The sequence below is a fragment of the Lissotriton helveticus genome, chromosome 8, assembly GCF_964261635.1.
Source record: "Lissotriton helveticus chromosome 8, aLisHel1.1, whole genome shotgun sequence".
Classification (NCBI taxonomy): Eukaryota; Metazoa; Chordata; class Amphibia; order Caudata; family Salamandridae; genus Lissotriton; species Lissotriton helveticus.
In genome coordinates this window covers 309779306-309800066 of record NC_136069.1, presented here as the reverse complement: position 1 = coordinate 309800066, position 20761 = coordinate 309779306, and the positions used below count along the sequence as shown (strand labels likewise).

At 44.6% G+C, this 20761-nt stretch overlaps 1 protein-coding gene across 2 annotated transcripts in view; it reads right to left on the bottom strand.

Annotated features, from left to right (window-relative positions):
- IFT88 (intraflagellar transport 88) overlaps positions 1–20761 on the bottom strand; it is a 473307-nt gene that overhangs the window by 34900 nt on the left and 417646 nt on the right. For both annotated transcript variants that reach the window (XM_078657075.1, XM_078657076.1), the window contains one exon: positions 12989–13111. In XM_078657075.1, the coding sequence (XP_078513201.1) occupies positions 12990–13111 (122 nt within the window). In that variant the 3' untranslated portion in view covers position 12989. The remainder of the gene's footprint in view (positions 1–12988; positions 13112–20761) is intronic.

Below are 20761 nucleotides of genomic sequence, written 5' to 3'. Positions count from 1 at the left end.
TTCCAGAACCTCTTTTTGCATACAAAAGAGGGACCAGCATAAGAGATCGGCTAGTACATACAAGACCAGGACCCAAGAGTATCCATTAAGTCGGCACTTTGTGGGATCTTCCACCTGTCGAAGGACATCATCCTTGCGGGAACTGCGCTGCCTGTCCACAAACTAGTCGCTCAACAAGTATTGACATTGGAACATCCAGGCGTTGGGAACAAAAACCTTTCACCAACTGCAACAACACTAACCTTATTTATCTGATTACATGTCCTTGTCTCTTACAATATGTTGGGATGACAATGAGGAAAATCAAAATAAGGATCTCGGAACACAAAAGCACGATTAGGTGCAAAAAGCAAGCAACCTGCCTCACCAACCATTTTTTTAGAGGTAGGACACAAACCAACTGATTTTACTTGGACCGTCCTAGAACAACCACGGATCCCTCCTCATGTCACCGACATTACTAAACATCTATTCAGACTGGAGCAAAAATGGGTGTACCGTTTGAACATGGACAAGAATGGTCTGAACGAAGACATTCCATGGACGGCGCTATAAAGACATAAGTCTAGTTGACTTCCAGTACTGTGTTTCTCATGAGATGACTGGTCTTTGACCTCGTTAGCATGTTTGATAATCTATACATGTTAGATAAAATTGCTTCTGCTGCGTCCAACCATGCACAAACTACCCTTTCCATAGCCATATTATGCTAGAGGGAAATACGGTCTTAACATCGACCTATTTTTGTTTAACTACTCTTTTTAATTAGAGGTAAACCTCTGGGCAGCAGGATGATTCATTCTGCATGCACGGCTACTTATTGACATATGACCCCTTATAATATTGGTCCGGGCGATTTGACCGTTTTCCTATATTTAAATTTAAACAAATAATTAGGGTGATCATGTTGGTGATATTTAAGAGCAGACAATTAAACACGGCTCTCTGTAGTGATATATGCGGGAATTGAACTCGCAGCTCTGTGTTTTGTTTCACGCTGCACTTCACATCGGTGCCACAGAGAAGCCGAGTTTATCGCTCATTTCAGGTTGTTTGACATTCGTTCTCCTGATTAGAATAAAGGATTGTTTTCTGAATTAAGACCTGTAACAAACTCTAATGTTGTCCTTTATAAACAGACTGCCGTCACGAGAATGTGGCTCCCGCTTCTATATCGTGTTGTACTACATTTCCCATGAGTCAACTTGCAGCAGACTGTTGACGATATCGGCTCCGACCAATGGGCTCGGTTGTCGCGTAATGATGCGTAGGCGTGACTAATGAGCTAGCTTTAACTTTAAATATGGTGTTTGGCGTCTCTCGGTGCCTCTCCGAACAGCGCAGATGCCTGACCGGAGTACCGACGGATAGGTATGTACGATATCGGCTTGCTTAAAATCTGACCGATTTGCACCTTATTTTGAAGCTGGGTTTTCCCGCGTTTACAGACTTTTCTGTACCTCACTGTAAAACGGGCACTTCATTTGGCAAACATCACGGATGTTGAAATCATTACTTCTAAAAACACCCGAGTAGAACGTTAGGTGCTCACTAGTGGAGATACATAATACTTACAAATTGACATCTGAGCATAGCTTTGAATGCTCTGACATATGTAAACATAAACAATATGACATATGCTGTTTATTTATGACATAATTGAATTGGTAAATGAATGGATAGGTCGGAATTTTGGAATGGCAGCTAGCCTGATAGGTTTCTCATTTTCGTTTTTATGGTTTCTGAATAGAGCGGTGCCCCATATTCCTGAGCTGTGGCCAGGCGAGGAGCTGCGCCGGTCCCTCAATCTCTAGGTGAGTGAGTGGAGTATGAATTTGACAAATGGTTGGGTCTACAAAATGATTTTTGTGTCTTCTATTTATGATACATCTCGCACGCGGATGACCGTCTCACTCTAAAAAAGAACAGTGAGAGGACGAATTCAGGTGACATTTATGTATACTTTTGTTTTGATTATGCACTTACTCACTTTAGAAGCAGTAGCAAAGTAGATTGTTGGTCCTGAAGAAGCATGAGATACCATTAGGATCTATTAACTGCAGAAACATGTCGACCTCTTAACATATGCAGTAGATATTTGTTACAAACTACTGTTACTTTGCACTTTAGGTTTTAATCTTGGAAGTGGTTTGACTCTCATTAAAATTATTTTTGGCATTCACTATCCATTTTTAACCATAGCACTTTCACTCACAGATTTTTGTTGAGCACTGCTTCCAGTTACCACTAGGTGGTTCAGTACTAAGTACGATGTGGACATACCACCCTGTGAAATCGCCCAAATGATGACAAGAAGGGCGGCCCAGAGTGCGTAACTGATGGGAACACATATCACATCGTGATGAGTCCTTAAGTACTATATAGTTGAGTAGACACTTTTGAACACAGAGACCTTAAGTTTCATTAGACCCACAGTTATTGTTTGTTTGTATAGTGTTGTTTTAAGGGGTTATAACGGTGTATCTGGTCTTTAAATATTCCCTTGGACCCTACTCCCTCCGTGTTTGTTGTATGTTATATTATAGTCACTAATAGAGAGCACGTTCACCAGACGGTGTAATGGCACTAAGGGCGGAGAGGAAAGGAGAGCAGCAGGAATCTAGATTAGGTCCCCATATGCTTGAGTAAACAGCCGTGTCTTAAGCAGTTTTCTGAACTGGGCATAGGAGGTCACCGACCTCAACTCCACGGTAAGGGAGTTCCAAAATTGTGGGGCCAAGATGGCGAATCTAGAGCTGCCATACTTCTTGCGTTTGGAAGAGGGCGTCACTAACAGGTTCAAGTGGGAGGATCACAGGTCTCGAGAGGGGATATAGCGTTGTATCCTGGAAGAGATGAAGGATGGACTATTCCCATAAAGGGCTTTGAAGATAGTGCATCCCAGCTTAAAAACACTCCTCTTGGCTACAGGTAGCCAGAGTAGATTCTTCATGAGTGGTCTGATATGCTGCCACTTCGGTAGATGAAAGATAAGTCTGGCGGCTTGGTTTTGAACCAACTGAAGGCATCTCAGTTGGTAAGCTGGGATGCCAACATACAATGAATTGGAATAGTCCAATCGGGAGATAACCAAAGCTAAGATAACCAGGATCAGAGCTTCCCTGGACAAGGTGAAGGGCCAGATTGCACAATTTCTGTAAGTAAATTCTCTTTGGTTTCCAAAGTTGCCAACTCTAGCTCCAACACCAGTGCAGCTCTATCACCCACCATCATAAAGGAGGCACCTACCTCAGTAGGGGGTGGGAGGGTGGGGTGGGTTAATGGAAAATTCAGATCAGTCTCTGGTGAGTTATCAAGGCCATTAGCATTCTGGAGGTCTAGAGATCAGCATCAGTATAGTAGCAAATTGTCAACCTCCTCCTTATAATCCATGTCATGTGGAATATTCTACAGGTCTAGAATCACATCTAAATCTGAGCCAAACATGGGCTCAAGGTCCAGAAAATGCTAGCGTAGAAGCAAATTGTTTGGACCATTTTCAATTTAAGAATAACGAAGCCTGCACAAGGTAGGCTCTTGCTGTTACACCACAGCGCCCTTTAAATATGTTGAGAACGGCATAGCCCTGTCCTTTCTGGTTTTTTCCAAATGATTTATACGCGCTCACTTTATTTCTGGCAGGAAAACACACGGATGGTCATATTTTACAAGCCATCTCGCCGTTTGGCGGCACATACAAGGTTAGTGCTTGGTGAGATCTTTGCAGTCGACGTAGTCGATTTATATATTGATATGGCACCAATACAAACGCTTAGTTTATTTTAATAAATCATGCCCTAATTTTTCAGATTTGTCTGCCCATTGAAAACGATTGATTCTCTTGGTCCCCCCTTTCCCCTGACTACAAGTCCCACTAGCCTTCTCCTTCCTAGAAAAAGAGCCTGGTATGTAGACTCTCCTTATGTACATACTACTAGTGAATGCATTTTTTAAGTTGAGGCTTTCATTTCAACAAAATGGTGGAACGCTTTTTTCTTTGCATCTTTCAGACACAAAGAATAAAAGCCCTGATGAGAGCCCAGGGACACTTGTCCTGGTCTCGAAACGCGTTGGCAGCTTTGGTGGAATAGAGCATTATCAATAAACAATATTAGGCTTGGCCAGTTCAGATATTACCAATTTTGAGTCATTCAGTTGGTCTCTATTCCCCATTCTTTTGATTTTTTCATTCATTGATTCTATATGTATGTGATATTTGTTTTCTGTTATGTATTAATTTTTTTGTAGGATGTTTAAATATTATTTTGACACTGTTTTGTTTCTATGTGTATCAAACCATTTGTATATAAATTGAATGTACAGTCCTTATTTCTGTCTATTGATGTTAAAATATATTTCTAAAACTTAAAAATAATTGGCATTGAATAAGCATGCCTGGTTGGGATGTAATAAATATTTTTCTAACCTGAAAACGTTTTTTCGTTCAAGTAAGAGTGGTTGAGGCAATTTTCATGTTGTAAGCGTAGAAGCAAAGGCAATGCCAGAGAATCCCCCGCACCATGGACTGTGCTTTAGTGATCTGGTGGATGTTTCTATCTGCAGACCTTTAAACTACCCTCCAGGCACCAGCCTGGATTTGGAGAAATATTTCAGCAGTGCTCCTGTGTGTCAGTTGGTGGCATCATGCTGCACCAGATTTGGTGTAAGGGTGTCTGCACTCCATTAAGGTCACTGGCCACAGAACCAATACCTCAACTGATCCCGATGCACCTCAAGTTTCCCAGGCTGTTGTCAACCCCACAGCAGATCAAAGTCTTCAAGGAGGCTGCGCTGCAAATCTTGTGTGCTTTTGGTTTCCCTTAGCCCGCCTTCAGGCCCCACAGACCTGCCGGGAACTCCAGTCAGATTACAGTCATCGGGTCCTCCCAAGATGCCATCTGCCCCTTGGGTCCCATTACTGGGGCCATAAAAACACAAGTACAAGCATCCACGTTTGCCCTACGATCCACACTGGTTTCTATTGCACAGAGGATCGTCTGTTTATCCTGCTGCAGAAGGTACATTTATACTCTCCAAGGGTGCAACTGAATGTGTACCGGACCCGGAGAAAGGCAAGGGCTGTTTCTTATACTACTTCCTCAATCTGAAAAAGGTTAAGGGCCTCCTAGATGCTTTGCCCGTTCTTCATACTGCTCATATGTAGATGCCATGTAGACACCACAAATTGGGATCAGTCAGCCACCACTGCATATTTTGGGCCATCTCCCTCAAGATCTGGATGGAGCTGGAGAAGCAGCCTTGATGCTGGGTTCATTGGGATTTCAGGTTGCCTGTGTGTGCACTCTGGCATTGCTGACAAGGAGGATGCACAAGGCCCAGAGATGGAAGAAGCCTCAGGGCCATCCTTCCAAAGATCAAGGACTGAACCCTTAACATCGGGATCATAGCCCAAATATCCTAGACGCACTGCAGTGGAGGAAAGGCCTTGAACCTCACTATAACCAGGACCCTCCCATGGATGGAAGCCTTTGAGATGGAATACAGGGAGGCACGACCTCCAAAAATGGGTAGCAAATACCACCATTACTTTCGCGAACACTCAAGGGGCTGAGGTGAGACTGGAGGGAAGATGGCAAACTAAAAATGCTCCTGGCTCACCATGTACCGTAGGTAATGTCTGTGGAACTGCAGGACTGATATAAGACAATATGCATCATGCAAGACCAAGGACACATTCAGTCTCCCTGGTCCAGACCTGATAGTGTCTGGACCAATGTGAGCATTTTGAATTTGTCCCACCGCAGGAAAGCCCTCAGCGGTCAGATGTCCAAGATAGGCTTGAGGCCCCTGTTCTTTTCTGGAACAACAAAATAATGGAATAACAAATCCCATCTTTGTCTGAGTCCGGTACCCTTTCTATGGCACCCTTTAAGAACAACAGGCACACCTCCTGCAGCAGGATGAACAGAGGCCCTTCTGAAATTCATTACCCATTTGTCAGAAGTAATCGATCCCCAGCCCAGGAGGAACTGCTGCATCCAATCCTCCTATTCCCTCTACCCACCGGTTGGGCATGCACCACTGAGGGTAAACTAAAGTGGTTTGTTGACCGATTAATGCAGGGGGAAAGGTGTTTGAGGACTGATGCCCTGGCTGGACAGCGTGTTTATTTATTTATTTATAAAGTTTTATATAGTGCAAACTTGATCCTGAAGGATATCAGAGCGCTTAACAATTTGAGGCAAAGGTAACAAATCAGAACATTAGTCTAACATGGGGAATCTAATGGGCATTGAATCAACTAGTACAAACATAGCAGCTCAATATAACCTCAGTGCACAAGTAGGAATGGGCTATGCGATGGAGCATAGAGAGATAAGGGGTGTACATACAATAATCATATACAGGAATAGTAACCAGTACCCCAAACAATAATTGAAACCTTCCGTTCCAGTACAGTTGAAAGAGTGACATGCTTGGCTGTTTTGTTTCTATGTTTTAACCTTTTAAACTCCTATCTAAGTTTTTTGTTTCAGATAAAAAGTGTTTATAATTGCCTGCTGGATCCTAGCCAATGGCCCCAAACAGACTGGGCTGCATTTGCCTGCACACCAATGCTCTGGAATAGTCCCTACATTTCTGGAACTGGTGCAGAAATGGTTGGACAGAGGTCAACAGCCCCAAAGTACACACTGTAGCTCTGATGTCTTTAAAATGTTCCAAAGCAGAGTCTGCCTTCTTTCCAAAAAGGTGAGACCCCACTAAAGGGCATGTCCATTAGCGAAGCCTGTACATAGCTGGAGAAGCCATGTACGGAGGACAATACTGGTAAGGAAGGCCTTGCCAATGCAGTCTGTTTTATCCAAACTGAAGTGGATAACATACTTGGCTGTGTCTGCTTCATGTATTGCCTGAGCCAGAGAGGCCCTAAGGTCCTACGGGACTACTGACAAGATCTCGCTGCTATCTTCCAGAGTATATGTGTTTAACGGCCCAACAGACAGACAGTGTTTATCGGCCCAACAAACACACTGCGTTTATAGATCACAGTGCCAAGCTTGCAAAGGAAAACGTTAGTCAAAGGCATCAATGTTGATTCTCCATCGGGAGGATTAGTTGGAAATGAGTTAGGGTTCACCTCAATAGTTGAGACCTATACAATAAGACTCTCTGGGATAGGGTTCTTGGTGAGACAATCCAGATCACTGAGGCCATTCTATGACATCTGCATGCAGTTAAAAGGTGTGTAGGAACATGGTGTTGATGAGGTAGTCATCAGAGTTTCTGTGATGGCACCGTTAAATGGGAACAAAGGGTCAGATGGTGCTGGGCTGCCTGTAGATTTTCCATCAAAACATTTGTTTTGGTCAGAATAGAGTGCAGGGTATTTAAGTACATCCTTTGCCCTCTGAAACACCACTACAAATGAGGCACTTTCTTTCATTGGTGGCCCATGTAGCGAGCCAAACTCTGTCTCAGGGGAGGTATCAAGGTCACTGGTATTTTGTACATCAAGGCATCATTAGTGTAAAAAGGTGGGAGAATGCGATACTCCTCACCATCATCATCATCATCATCATCATCATCAATATCCTGGTGTGCACCATGCTCTGGCACAAGATCAGTGTCAGGGCCAAAAAGATAATTGAATCTCTTCTGATAGCTGCAAGTCAGTACAGGCAGAGGGTGGAATCATGGGATGACAACAGATTGCACTTTGGTAATCTCATAGTGAGAAATTGGGGCGAACTAGAGCAGACGACGGTTCAGGATCCAACATGTGTATTGGCACCGGATCATCCACTGGTGCCGGTGATGTTGGCATGGGCATCAGATTGGCAGGAACCGACATGGATCTCAAAGCTAGAATGGGAGTCTGTTCCAGAGTCATTACAGGCCCAGTAACAGGTTCCAAGAGGGACTCGCCAAAGGTAACCCAACTTGTGCACCTGGCGGTTCCATGGGGTCTGAAGGAGCATCAAAGAGAGCTGAAAGCGCTGTAAACATTTGAAGTATGCCCTCCTTTAAGGCCTTGATCTGCTGTGGGGTTGATGACGGAGACTCGAGGTGGAGGAATTGGCTCTGTAGCCGGTGACCCCAGTGGGGTGCAACTGACATCTTAGCACCTTCTCTTTGGAGTCAAAGTTGCAGGATAGGGTCAGGCCGCTTAATTTTTTTATGCCTTCACTTGAACTTCGACTTAATAGTGGGAAGTGGAGGGGTCCCGGGAATGTCAGTGTGACCTGCAGCAGGAGTGTAATCTATTGAGACCCGCTTAACTGTTTTATGCTTTCACTTGGACTTCGACTTAATGGTGGGAAGTGGAGTGGTCGCTGGAATGTCAGTGCGACCCGCAGCAGGAGTGTAATCTGTGTGAAGGCCGCTACTTCTTGTGTTTGGTAACAAAGAGCTCTTGAATCACCTTCTGGCACATATATCAAACAACTTTGAGTTGTTTCTGGAGCCCAGGCACCAAGGGCACAACCAGTATGGGTCTGTAACCGACATATGCTTCCTGTAGCCGCAGCAATGCTTGAATTCTGTTGTTTTCAGTGGGGACATCATTACCTAGTACTCTTTGGAAAGGTTTTGTAATGGTTGAAAAACTGAAAAAGACAGGACCAGAGCTCTGGATCTGCATCAGAAGGCGTAAAATGAAAGTAACGGACATCAGGGTACAGGGGTGGTCCTTACATTACGCTACTTAGTAGGTGCCAGAGCACTGCTACAAATTTCTCCATATTCAATCTTGCACCTGTGGGATATTCTAGGATGAGGAATCTGCGGTTAGAAGTATCCATCACAATGCTGAGGACTGGGCCAGGAGAGTGTGGAACCCTCCATGAGTAACTCTCCTTTGATTAGTCTACCACTTTTGGAAGACCTAAAGTCTCAGCAACAGGGCAAGGTACTTAAACCAAACATCCTCAATTTACAGCTCCATGCATGGAGATTGAGCAGCCGCAATTGACTGCATGTGAGTTGCCATGTAAAGTGGTAGATGTGGTCACCCTTCCACGAAATTCATCTATACTAGGAAGTGGGGCATATTCGTTGCCTGGTGTGGTGCCTAAAACAATAAATACTTACAGGTTCATCATTCAGAAGACTATTGTTTCTTCTTTCTTTAGACCAGCACAGCCATACCACAGGCACTGTCAAAGTTATTTGTCAGTCCTTTCGGCTCTTCTGTATTTGCCAGACCAGCCATCCTTGTTAACATCGCCAGTTGTTATGCGGTTTATTAAATATTTAACATATATGTTCCCTCCCAAGCAATATGTGATGCCCCATTGGGACCTTATATTGGTCTTGACATTTCTTATATGTACACCCTTCAAGCCTATGTATAGTTGCTCGCTGCACCTCTTGACCCTGCAAAATGTTTTCCTTATTGTCATTATGTCAGCTTGTGGCATGGGTGAACTGCAGGCGCTTTCAGTGCAACTGTGCTACACCACCTTGTTTTCAGGCAAACAGGTGCTCATATCTCAGGCAGCCATCTTACACCTCATATCTATGTATGGGTAGTAGACGACGAGTACATTTCAGAAAACGTTTGCCTGTTTATTCTATAGGGGGTTGGGCATACACTTGGAAAAATGGGAGATATTAACTACAATTCAAAACATGGACTTTGTTTTATTTTGGCAAAAAGAATTCTGGGGTCCCCGCATGCAGGCAATAGTGTGGTACGTTTATGGCTGTAAGGGAAAATCGTATGAATGAGACCCTATAATGAATCCCAAACGCACTGCATGTGGAGGAGGACTTGCATAACTGAAGTCTGAATTTGGTGGGCAAGGTCCTGAAGCAATGTTTGAACATGTATAGAGCAAGCTAAGTACAGTCTTATATGGGAAAGTACTATGGGGTAATATTCTTTTCAAAATAGTGAAAACATCCAGAATACATTTCTAATAACATACTTAACTGTCCCTTACATTGGTTCACCGTTAGTCTTAAAACACCTAGGAGCACATTTGTGTCTAAGTTCAGATTGAGGATGTTTTGGACGCATCTGCCTCCACTTAATCACAAGGTGTATTGCCTTCATTTGACCTCAGCAAACATTCTTGGCCTTTGTCCTTTACCAGATCTGTCTTTGTGTTAATGATATGCCCAAAAGTGAGTACCTTGCTCACTGTGCCACTGGATCCAAGTAAGCCAGGCTGATGACGGGTGATATCCCAAAACCATACCCAGGATGTTTGCTTCCGATCCAGGGAGGACCTGGTCTGGCAATTAAGGCTGGACTGGTCCCATGAGGAGAAGGGTCAAAACGTATTTGCATATGGCTGGGTCCAAATTGGGGTGGCATAGTGAGCAAAAGAATGATGGATTAAACCCAGATCTATTGACTGTGAGTGGTTGAAAAGCTTCAGCACTTCGTCCATAATCTTGTGTTTGCTATGTTCGCTCTCAGTGGCCAAGGGTATTCCCAGATGTCGGCCCCTTGCTCGCTGTGCCACTGGATGCAAGCTAGCCTTGCTTACGAGGAGTGACACCCCAAAACCGGTCCCAGGATGCTTGTTTCCGGTTCAGGGAGGACCTGGTCTGGCAGTTAGGGCTGGACTGTTCCCATGAGAAGAAGGGTCAAGACTGATTTGCATATGGCTGGATCCAAACTGGGGTTGCATAGTGAGCAAAAGAACAATGGATTAAACCCAGATCTCTTGACTGGGGGTGAGTAGTTGAAAAGTTTTAGCACTGCGTTCATGATCTTGTTGTATTTGCTATGTTCGCTCTAAGTGGTCATGGGTATGCTCAGACATGGGTCTCTTGCTTGTTGTGCTACTTGATTCAAGCTAGTCTGGCTGGTGAGGGGTGATACCCCAAAACTGGTCCCAGGATGCTTGATTCCAGTCCAGGGAGGCAAGGTATGGCAATTCGAGCTGGACTCTTCCCATGAGGAGCAGGGTCGAGACTGATTTGCATATGGCTGGGTCCAAACTGGGGCTGGCATAGTGAGCAAAAGAACGATGGATCAGATCTCTTGACTGTGGGTGGGTGGTTGAAAAGTTTCAGCACTCCTCCATCATCCTGTTGTGTTTGCTTTGTGTTAATAATAACCACTCTAATTTGTGATATGCACATCTTACAAATGAAGACATATGTATAAATATCTACTGGAGATAGCCAGTGGGTAGTTATAGTTAGGATCAAAGTTGCCATAGGAAAAGCGTTTTTCCAAAATTTTTGGCGCCGTTAGAAGAATCTTCACGAAATTTAAAAAAAACCATCCCCTTTTTGGTTCGGCTGCTGTGTTTAAAGTTTTGGGGTGATCCGTCAAGTGGGGCTGAGAAAAAAAACGTGTTTTTCCCATGTTAAGTCTATGTGATTTTTCATTTTTGAACATAACTACACCAACTTTAGCAGAAAGCTAAATGTTTGTCCAGAAAGTGTGCTTTTTTATGATTTGGTGTAAATCCGTTCAGTAGTTTCAGATATATTTACATTTTTAAAAAAAAGATAGATAACTGGGGACTCGAGTCCTTGCAGTGGATTTGCGGATCCTAATAAAATGTGATTGGCTGCCAACACTTCAACCAGGCAATGTTGGTAGCCGTCTTAAATCAGGTTGAAGTTGAGCCGCACAAAAAAAACTAAAAAATAAAGACAAGGGGGCAGTATAGGAACCCCCTGAACCCTCAGATATGGTGGGGGGTCCCAGAGGGGCCCCCCGGGGGTTCAAAGCCTTCTTATTTTTAAATGTTGCTGTAAATTCGTGGGTGGACCGCAGGAAAATAAAAAAAGAAAAAGACGTGCAGGCTCCAGTGCGAATTTTGTGAGAAGCCCCTGGATGGGCTAAATCCCAGGGGCACGTTTTTTTAATTATGCAGGAGGTACTCAAGCTGCACCACTGAACGCACTATGAGATTTATTATGAGGGGCGAAGTCTGGACGTAGTGTCGGTGGCGCCGCATTTGGGCCCAGAGGTGGGGACGGCGGTGGTGGAGGCAGATGTGGCGCCGTCCGTGGTCTCTACTGGTAAGTTGCCATGTACCTGAGCACTGAGTTAAAACAATGTGGCGTCGGCACCGGACCCGTCAAAGCGTCGCTAAAAGGCATCAGATGCAAGAGCATGAAGGTTGGGAGCTGGTATGGGCTGGCAGGCCCAAAGGAACATCAGTTGGCATTGAAGATAGAATACATGGCATTAAGGAATGCCACCCAGTCTTAGGAACTTGGGGAAGGCTGGCACCGAAGTCAGAGTTAGCCAATCGCGCCAAAGGCTCTGGAAAGTTCAAAGGTCGCTCTGGATTGGAGTCCATTGGCGAGAGGCAAAGCAGGACTGCGTGGAGGAGGAACCAGTCAAGTCAACTAACTCTGGCTCCAAGGACGAAGGCCCTGTGGGAGATGGGGATCAACAAGGAGGATTATCTTTAGAGTGGATCTTTAATTTCCTGTAGAGGAGGATGGAAACACAGAGCGATTTCTCGACTGTTTGCCGCATCAATAGTCCTATCTAGCACTGGCCATGAAGAGTTTAGCTTCCCACTCTTTATGGCCTTAGGGTGTAAGCTTAGGCAAGACGAGCAGGTCTGGGAGTCATGGTATGACCCCAGGCACCAAAGGTAAACTTTGTGGGGCCCCTAACGGAGATCTGTCCTTCAAAATGCCTGAAGGGTTTAAACCCTGAGTTTTTGGGAGGAGACCTGGTAGTGCAAAAGTAATTTTGTGTGAGGAATGTCCTCAGAGAGAGCCAGTCTGATTCCTGGGATTGTTCTACGGGGGAAGAATCTGCAGGTAGACGTATGCATCAGAAGCATACATCAAAACTCTCCAAGACCTAAGGCCTACAAAGCCTATATTCAGATCAAATAAAAAACGGTGAGAATCAGAGCCCTGTAAATTAGTCAGCTCTGCATTTTTTAACAGAATGGTTATGTGTTGACTTCAAGTATAACTAAGTACTCACAGAAACGTATGAGGCCATAGCACTTCGTGATATATTATTATTGAATGGTACATACACTTTATTAAATGATGCATACATGGGTTTATTCAAAATACTGAGCCTTACATCATTCTGGAAGCAAATCATCTCCTAGCTCCTCATCTGCAAAATCATCATCATCAACCCGTTTTTTTGCAGCCGTCTTCGGCCTTTCCATTTGTGGGCCCAGGGGATCTATGTAGGAGGCATCTGAAATGGAAACACATTTAGTATGATACACTAAGTGATCACTGACCATTGGTTATAAAAATAATTCATCACATTAGCTTTGACTATATATAAAGAGGATGAGTTGAAAGGAACTATGTGGTTCATGTTGTCTTTTCCTTTCCTATATCTAGAGGCGGTGCAAAGTGACACTCAACCCTGTACACTCTCTTTGGCATTGCGTATTATGAGTAATAAACTCATACCTACCGATCTTAAGATATATAAAAGCTCTTGTGGAAAATCACAATCCTCAATCCTTGTAGCTGATTACATTTCTTATTCTTATACTCTATCTCCCCTAACAAACTAAGACTCAGTAGGTGACCAGTAACATCTTGTAATGTGCCAGTCTTTTCATGCTATACTGTAAGTGTCACTGGAGTCAGGAGGCAAGTGAGGACCAAATTATGTGGCAAAACTTGCTAAATTATGCAGCACAAAACCACAAATGATGTGGCGTAATGCAGCACATTTTGTGACAGCATTACTTCATTATTTTGTTATTTTTACTCATGTTAACGCTGTCTTAGCAAAGGTTTCACCTCATTAGTGCTACTTTAAAACTCAAACACAGCAATAAGCTACTGAAAGTTGACCAGTGAAACTTGATAAAAGGCCTTTCCCAGTGACTGCAAAACCTGCCCTGGCATTCTTAGCAAACTTTGATTTGTTTGAGCTAGAAACAATTTCTTTGGCTACAAACTGTAAATCATGCAGCAGATGATTCATTATGAGGCAAATACAGCAAATTCATAGCTATGTAAAAAAAACTCCATGGGCGCAGAATCACATCATTCTAGTGGCCCAGAATTTTGTGCACAAACCCAGTATTACACTGCCCAATACGTACGTATGGACATTCTGAAAATCATCCTTAACAGCATTGCATCCTCAATACAAACAATCGATGTAGGATAAAATAATGGATGACCGCCTTAAATAAAAAACCCGGAGGGAAGCTTTTCAAATGAAACTTGCCAATAGACTCAAAGGGAATTTGCAGTAGTACTTTCCAGGACACGGTACAAGTTTCATGATGACACTGACTGTTTAACAGGAAATAGGATTTTCTACAATTATAATGAATGGATCTTGTCCACTTCCAGTAAATATATGTACCAGTTTGTTTTACTAATTTCTTTCTGCGATTGGGGTGGTGGCTGTACCCCCTTCTATTAAACTTCTGCTCCACACTCTGTTTGATTGTCCTATTCAGATGTGTTCACAAGCTTGATTCTGAACATGTTAACCAAAGTGGAGCAATGCCTAAGTGCACACAGCAGGTTCTGAGCTCTAAAATGCAACCTTTGCCTCACATTCATCGGTCAAGTAAATCCTGGATGCTCTTCCCATTGTTTCAGCCCTGGGAACAAAACTAGTGCCCACTACCCACCAAAATCCTTGTGATTTCATTCTCCTTTCCAAGATTTGTGCCTCCTTGGGCATGCAGGAATACTGTGTCTGTAACTGGGTGGACTGTGCATGCATTTTAGGACTAGGGGAATATTTTCAATGTCACCATGAATAGTAAATGGAAACAAGGAGCAAGGGAATTGTTAGAGTTTTTCATATCCCTAAGGACAGGAAATAACTTCAACCATTCCCATACTCATTGAAAGTACAACAGCGCAGAGTGGATATCCAGGGATTTTACAGACAAGAGGAAGGGAGTTGGGAAAGGGATGGGGTCTGCCAAGAGAAGCTCCATGGTGGCGGATCAGTTCACAAAGGCATTGGCATAGTGGTAGTGATCTTGATGCCCAATATGAACGGAAACAGTGACTGACAGCCTTATAGCATTAGGAGAAAATACAGCAGACCTGGGCATAAGGTGGTAACCTAACAGTGCTGCATTGATATTCTGATGACTAATAAAAGGACATATTTAATAACTCACTTGACCCTGTTAGGAGAATGGTCAAACGCTCTTTTTTAGCTAAATAACACCCTACATATTTAGCAATCCAAAGGGCTTCTTGGCTTTCAAGGTTACATTGGAGGTCTCAGTTCTCAGAATTCAACACCGATGAACACAACTGACTTTAGAAAAAGGGAAAACAAGATTCCTTTTTAAGGTGCCACCAACAGCAGGGGATGCTAGCCTGCAAGTACAAACAGCAAACTGTGTCTGCATGACTGGGATAGAAATGATGAAAAATGTCACTTTGCATCACTTCACTGGGAGCACCTTGAAGCAGTTAGCAGCAGAGGATTATCACTTCTTCATATGCCAAGTTTGGCTGTTACTCCATAGTCATGAGGTGAAGAATCTTGCACTCAGACTGATAAGGTTTTGGAAAACTGAAACCTTGGAAGAGTAAAATGCAGACATCTGGTATTGCTCCTTGAACCACATTATTTATAAATAAAACTTTTCCTGAGGAAGTTGGTTGTACAGGAGGTAAGGAAGTACATTTTTCTGAACAGTACACATTAGCACATTATGTTTAACTTCTCATGGATAACAGTTACAAATTCCTCAATTCCTGGAGTTTGCCTTGTCATTTTCAACACTGCCAACGATTCGAAAATATTAACAATCACAAGAATCTAATTCTGCCCTGTTTCCTCTCGTACCATATTGCTGTGTCTTGTCTGTTAAGATCGGGCATTTGCAGTTACACTATAAAAACACAAATAAATCACAGGGCTGCAGTGAGGTACATAATGCTTTAAATACAGTTTTGTCTCCAACCGAGCAAACTGATTTATACATTCCTACTTTTTGCTTCTTATCCAATACAGTGCAGAAATCAACAGTCAATTCCATAGGATGTGGTGAATTGGTGAGCAATATCCACTATACTAAGAAATGTAAGTGCCATCTAATTTCTACCTGTAAGTATCAATATTGTTACTTTTCAGAGCCCTTCTTCTTGCACCCCCGCTGAGGACACAGCCATAATATGCTTCTGAGTAATGGATAAAACCTTCACCTGGTAAAATGAGCGTGACCTGCATAGGACGGCGTGAACATAGTTCGGAAAGATTTTCATATAAAGTGTACCATCTATGAAGGTAGTTGATACTCAGTCAAGTACCGGGCAGCTTTTAGACCAGATACGAGAAATGTAACATTATCCTCCACATGCTCCAACCTGCCAGTGGTGCTGTCTAGCAAGTGCAAATGAGCCTACAGACAATTGTCTGATTTAACCCCTTGCAAGAAATTGAAGTATAGTTAATGTTCTCCCTGGTGGGAAAGTCTATAACTTTTGAAACCTTTGAAATTACATTGATGTGCTTGGAATATTTTTTCCCAAAATAAAAAGGCACTTACTTACCTTTGGTAAAGTTCTTTCTAATGGATGTGACAGTCCCGGCAGAATCATTACAGGAACCTTCTTCCCAGGAGCAAGGTTGGATCAGAATTTATGCAGCAGTAAGTAGCATGTTACCAGCTCCAGGTAGTGTGTTCAACATCAACCGTGGAACATTCCATCAGATGTGGCAAAGATGGTCAGTTTCGCCTGTTTTTCCCAAATCTTCACTGAGGTTCAAGATACAAGGGAAAGCCAGATTGAGGCATACGTTACTTACCTTCTGTAACAGTCTTTCTGATAGAAACTATCTACTGCAGATTCCTCACCTCTTGAATATTCCCTAGGGATCAGATTGGATCTGGAAACTTTTCAGCAGTACCTCTGCGTGTCAGAAGGTGGTGCCCTGCACCGGTGCTGTTCCGCTCCAGAAATGACGTGTGGAGCCTATACAGGCATCACTTCCATGCACTGTCAGTTGCTTTTGAGACTGTTTGCACGCCCAGACGCAAAGGCCCAAAAGCAAATTGGTAGACCAGTGATTCCTAGACTGGGGATCCTATTAATAGATGGAGTCCAATCAAAGAACAAGGAGGATGGGACAAGCAGTGAAGAATCTGTGTCTATAAAGTCTCTACTGGAAGGAACGTTACAGAAATTAATTAACTTGTTCTGCTAAAAGAGATTGTCTGGGAAGAAGGTAGTGCACAGTGGATTGACAGAAAGAGCCTGGAGCTCACCCACACACGATGCTGAGGTGAAGGAGATGAGGAATATGGTCTTAATAGTAAGGAACCATAACACCTTAGGAGCTCGTAAACAAACCTCCCCAGTGCTGCGCTGTCCATTATCCAGTGCTGAACTGGACGTCCAGCGGTCGCACGCAGCACTGGGGAGGTAGTGCCCGTGACGACCGTTGGCCGACGGCAGCACCTAAAGGGTTAATGGACAGCTTTAAAGCGGCTCGAATGGTGTGCACATCAGATAAGTCAGGACCAGAAAAAGGTCCCACTGGGGAATTACAAAGGGAGAAGAGGGAACATGTCTTGCAGCCCTTTAAAAAGTCGCATCACTACTGGTGACCTAAACAACAAGGGCTGATGTGGCAGCTGTAAGAAGGCCAAACAGGCTGAAAGACAACAGTTAACTGTGCTTAAAGCAAATCCTTACCAGGCAAGAGACAGACCAAACAGGAGAATGTCAGATAACTTAGTCTACAGGGGGTCAATTTGGTGTGCTTCCCACCAAACCACAAATTTGTCCTAACGACAGGCGCACACAGTTTTAATCGAGGGACGTCTGACTACCAAGATGACATCAAACATCTCTGGAGGAAGGTCGAAGGAGTTCAGCTGTCACAGCTCAATCTCCAAGCATGAAGTTGGATATTGCAAAGGAGAGATGCAGAACCTTGCCCTGTTTCTGCGTGTGCTCCTAGAGGGGCAGCATGAACAGAAGACGTGTTCAAGCCCAGGAGTTCCGGATACCATATTCTCCGTGCCCAGTATGGGTCCGCTAGAACGACTTGGAGGATAGTCAGTCCTGTTCTTCCTGAGAACGCGGAGCAGAAGTAGTATTGGTGGAAAGACATACAGGACTCCCGAGTTCCACTTGAGGTGGAACAGGTCTCCGAGAGAGAGATGCCTTGGAATTCCAATGCACAAAAGTGCTGACAATGCGCACTCTCTGTGGAGATGAAAAAGATTGAGCTATGGTTCTTCCCATTCGAGGAAGACACTTTGCTCCACCTCTGTATGTTACTACCATTCGTGGTCCGCTAGGCACTGACATCTGCGCTTGTCCTCCCTGGCATTCAATGAACCTGCCAGGTGGTTCACCACCTGGAACATCCCTTTGCGTTCTGGCCACAGAGATGCATGGCCTCCTGGTACAGAGCCCATGATCAATCACACACAAAGTAGGTCTGGTCCACAAAGGAGAAGTGGGGGAGAGAGTTAAAGTTGTCCATGGGAGAATGCTTTCTTTAGGACAGAACCTTCATTCACCTGAGGTGACATCCCATCGAAGGGCATGTCCCTCAGGGAAGACTGGTTGTCGCTAAAGAACCGAGTCAATCACAGTCACGCGTGGCAGCAAATTGCAACACTGCTACTTATGGCCCGCCAGATGCAATAGGTGGTGTCCACGCCACAAAGAATCATGCACTTGGATGCATCATGACAATCTTAAATCATCTGAGAGAGCACTGAGTGAAGGTCCTGGGGTGACTTGTAGAGCTGAATCTCAAAGGGCATTGAAGTAAACAGCTGGCATTAACAGAGCGGAGGGCCAAGCTGGAAGAGAAAAATATACATTTTCTGAATGTTTCCACCCTCTTACATTCCTTATCGGTGGAGCAGCAGCAAATGTGTTGGGATTAGAGTGGCTGGTAGACACGTGCACCACTAGGCTTTCAGTCGAGGGATGCTCTGAAAGAAAAGAAAGGTTGCCTGGGGCAGGGCAGTGTGGTCTATTAATTTGTCGATTGACAAGTAGGCCAGCACACAGCTTGGCTCAAGCCCCAATAAAGTATCTGTAAATGCCTGGTTGAATGATAGAAAGGGCTACAAAGATGCCTGCCTTGGTTAAAGGACTTAAGTTAAGACATTTGTCTCAATCGCCAAGGCGAGGAGCTGGAGATCAAGAACTTCGGCCATCCTATGCATCACCATGGAATAGGAAGTGGATTCTTCTGTGGCTGATCCAGGGTATGAGAAGAGACCTGTTTACGAGGTGTTATCGAGGTCACTAGCCTCCTTTAAGTCCTCGTACCAACTGCCATCCTGGTAGGGCTGAGTGAACTCATAACCCAGGTAACAGTCATTACCTGAATCAGTTCCAAAAAGGGAATGTAGAGAGTGTGGTCTCGCTTGTGCAGATGACAAATCAAGTAATGTAGTGGCACCCTGGGCAGATTAGGGCACGTCTTTGTTCGAGGTCGGATAGGTGTCACAAAGAACTATGAGGGCCTCCTCCTTAGGCACTGGTGGAGTCAGCATCAGTGTTGACTTGCCCTGGGGTAGTTTGAGGAAAATGAAATGGGGTGTGGACAGGAACCGGAGTAAGACACTGAGGGTCCAGTTGGCGCTGAAGGGGAAATCGCCGGTCGTATTCCAGGAGGAGGACATCTCAGCTTCTAGAGGACCCGAGGTGCACCACGGAGTCGAGCAGGGATCCAAAGAGCTGGCACATGACTACACAGAACCTTCCAATCTGATGCGGCGTGGCTGAAAGCCCCAGACACTCAGGTTGTGCCAGTACTAGCTGCAGGATTGGCTCCCTAAGTCAAATGACTTTGGGAACAAGGTTGAGAAGTGTCCCGCTTCGATTTTCTTGTGTTTGTTTAGTTTACCTGATGATTTAGAGCGTGTTGAAGACCGGTCTGTGGAGCAGCCCCGTCAACTCCGGGACTAAGATCGAACATTAGACATGGAGCAGGACTTGTAGGTCCCGGAGGGAAGTCTTTTTATGCTTGCCGATATAAAGCTTCACCTCGCGGTCCCCAATGGGCTTCGGGTTCATTGACGCACAGTCATTGCAGGCCTTGTAGTCGTGACTCGACCCCAGGCACCATAGGCACAGCTGATGGGGATGCGTTACAGATATTTGTTTGCGACAATCCCCACAAGGCTTAAAACCTGTTGTGTTTGGGGTGACATTCTTTGCACAACGGAAAAAATGTAGAGTAACATTTGAGAGAGATACAGAGTCTCGATCTGCATCCGAAGGCACAAAAAGAAAGGCACTGACATCAGCATGCACCAGTGGCTCCTATATAGGCTCTCCACATTATTTTGATAGGGGAACGGCGTTGGAGCGCCATGGTACCACCTTCTGTGGTACAAAAGGGGGTGGTGATGGATGGAGCATCTGAACCAATCAAACACTCACACCCAGTCAAAAGATCTGGGTCTGATCCATCACCGTTCTTTAGCCCACTCTGCCACCCCAGTTCAGACATGGCTATATGCAAATCAGTCTGACCCTGTGCCTCATGGGAACAGTCCAGCCCGAACTGCCAAGCCATGTCTTCCCTGGACCGGAAACAAGCTTCCGAGGACCGGTTTCTTTTCAGGACCCCAAAACACACGCCTACCACACGGTTGATCTGGGGCCCAAAAGTGAGGCCCACGTCAAACCATACTCCTAGATTTTTTGCCTCCTGACAAGGGGTGGGAGTTGATCCTAAACAGGATGGCCACCAAGCCGACGACCAAGCAGACTGGGCTCTCCCCACCACCAGCACCTCCGTCTTGCTACCGTTAAGTTTTAAACAGTTCATGGCCATCCAATCGGCAAGATCTTTCATGCACGATCGGAAGCCATCCGCAGCAAGACAGGGCGCATGCGACAGGGAGATGACCAGTTG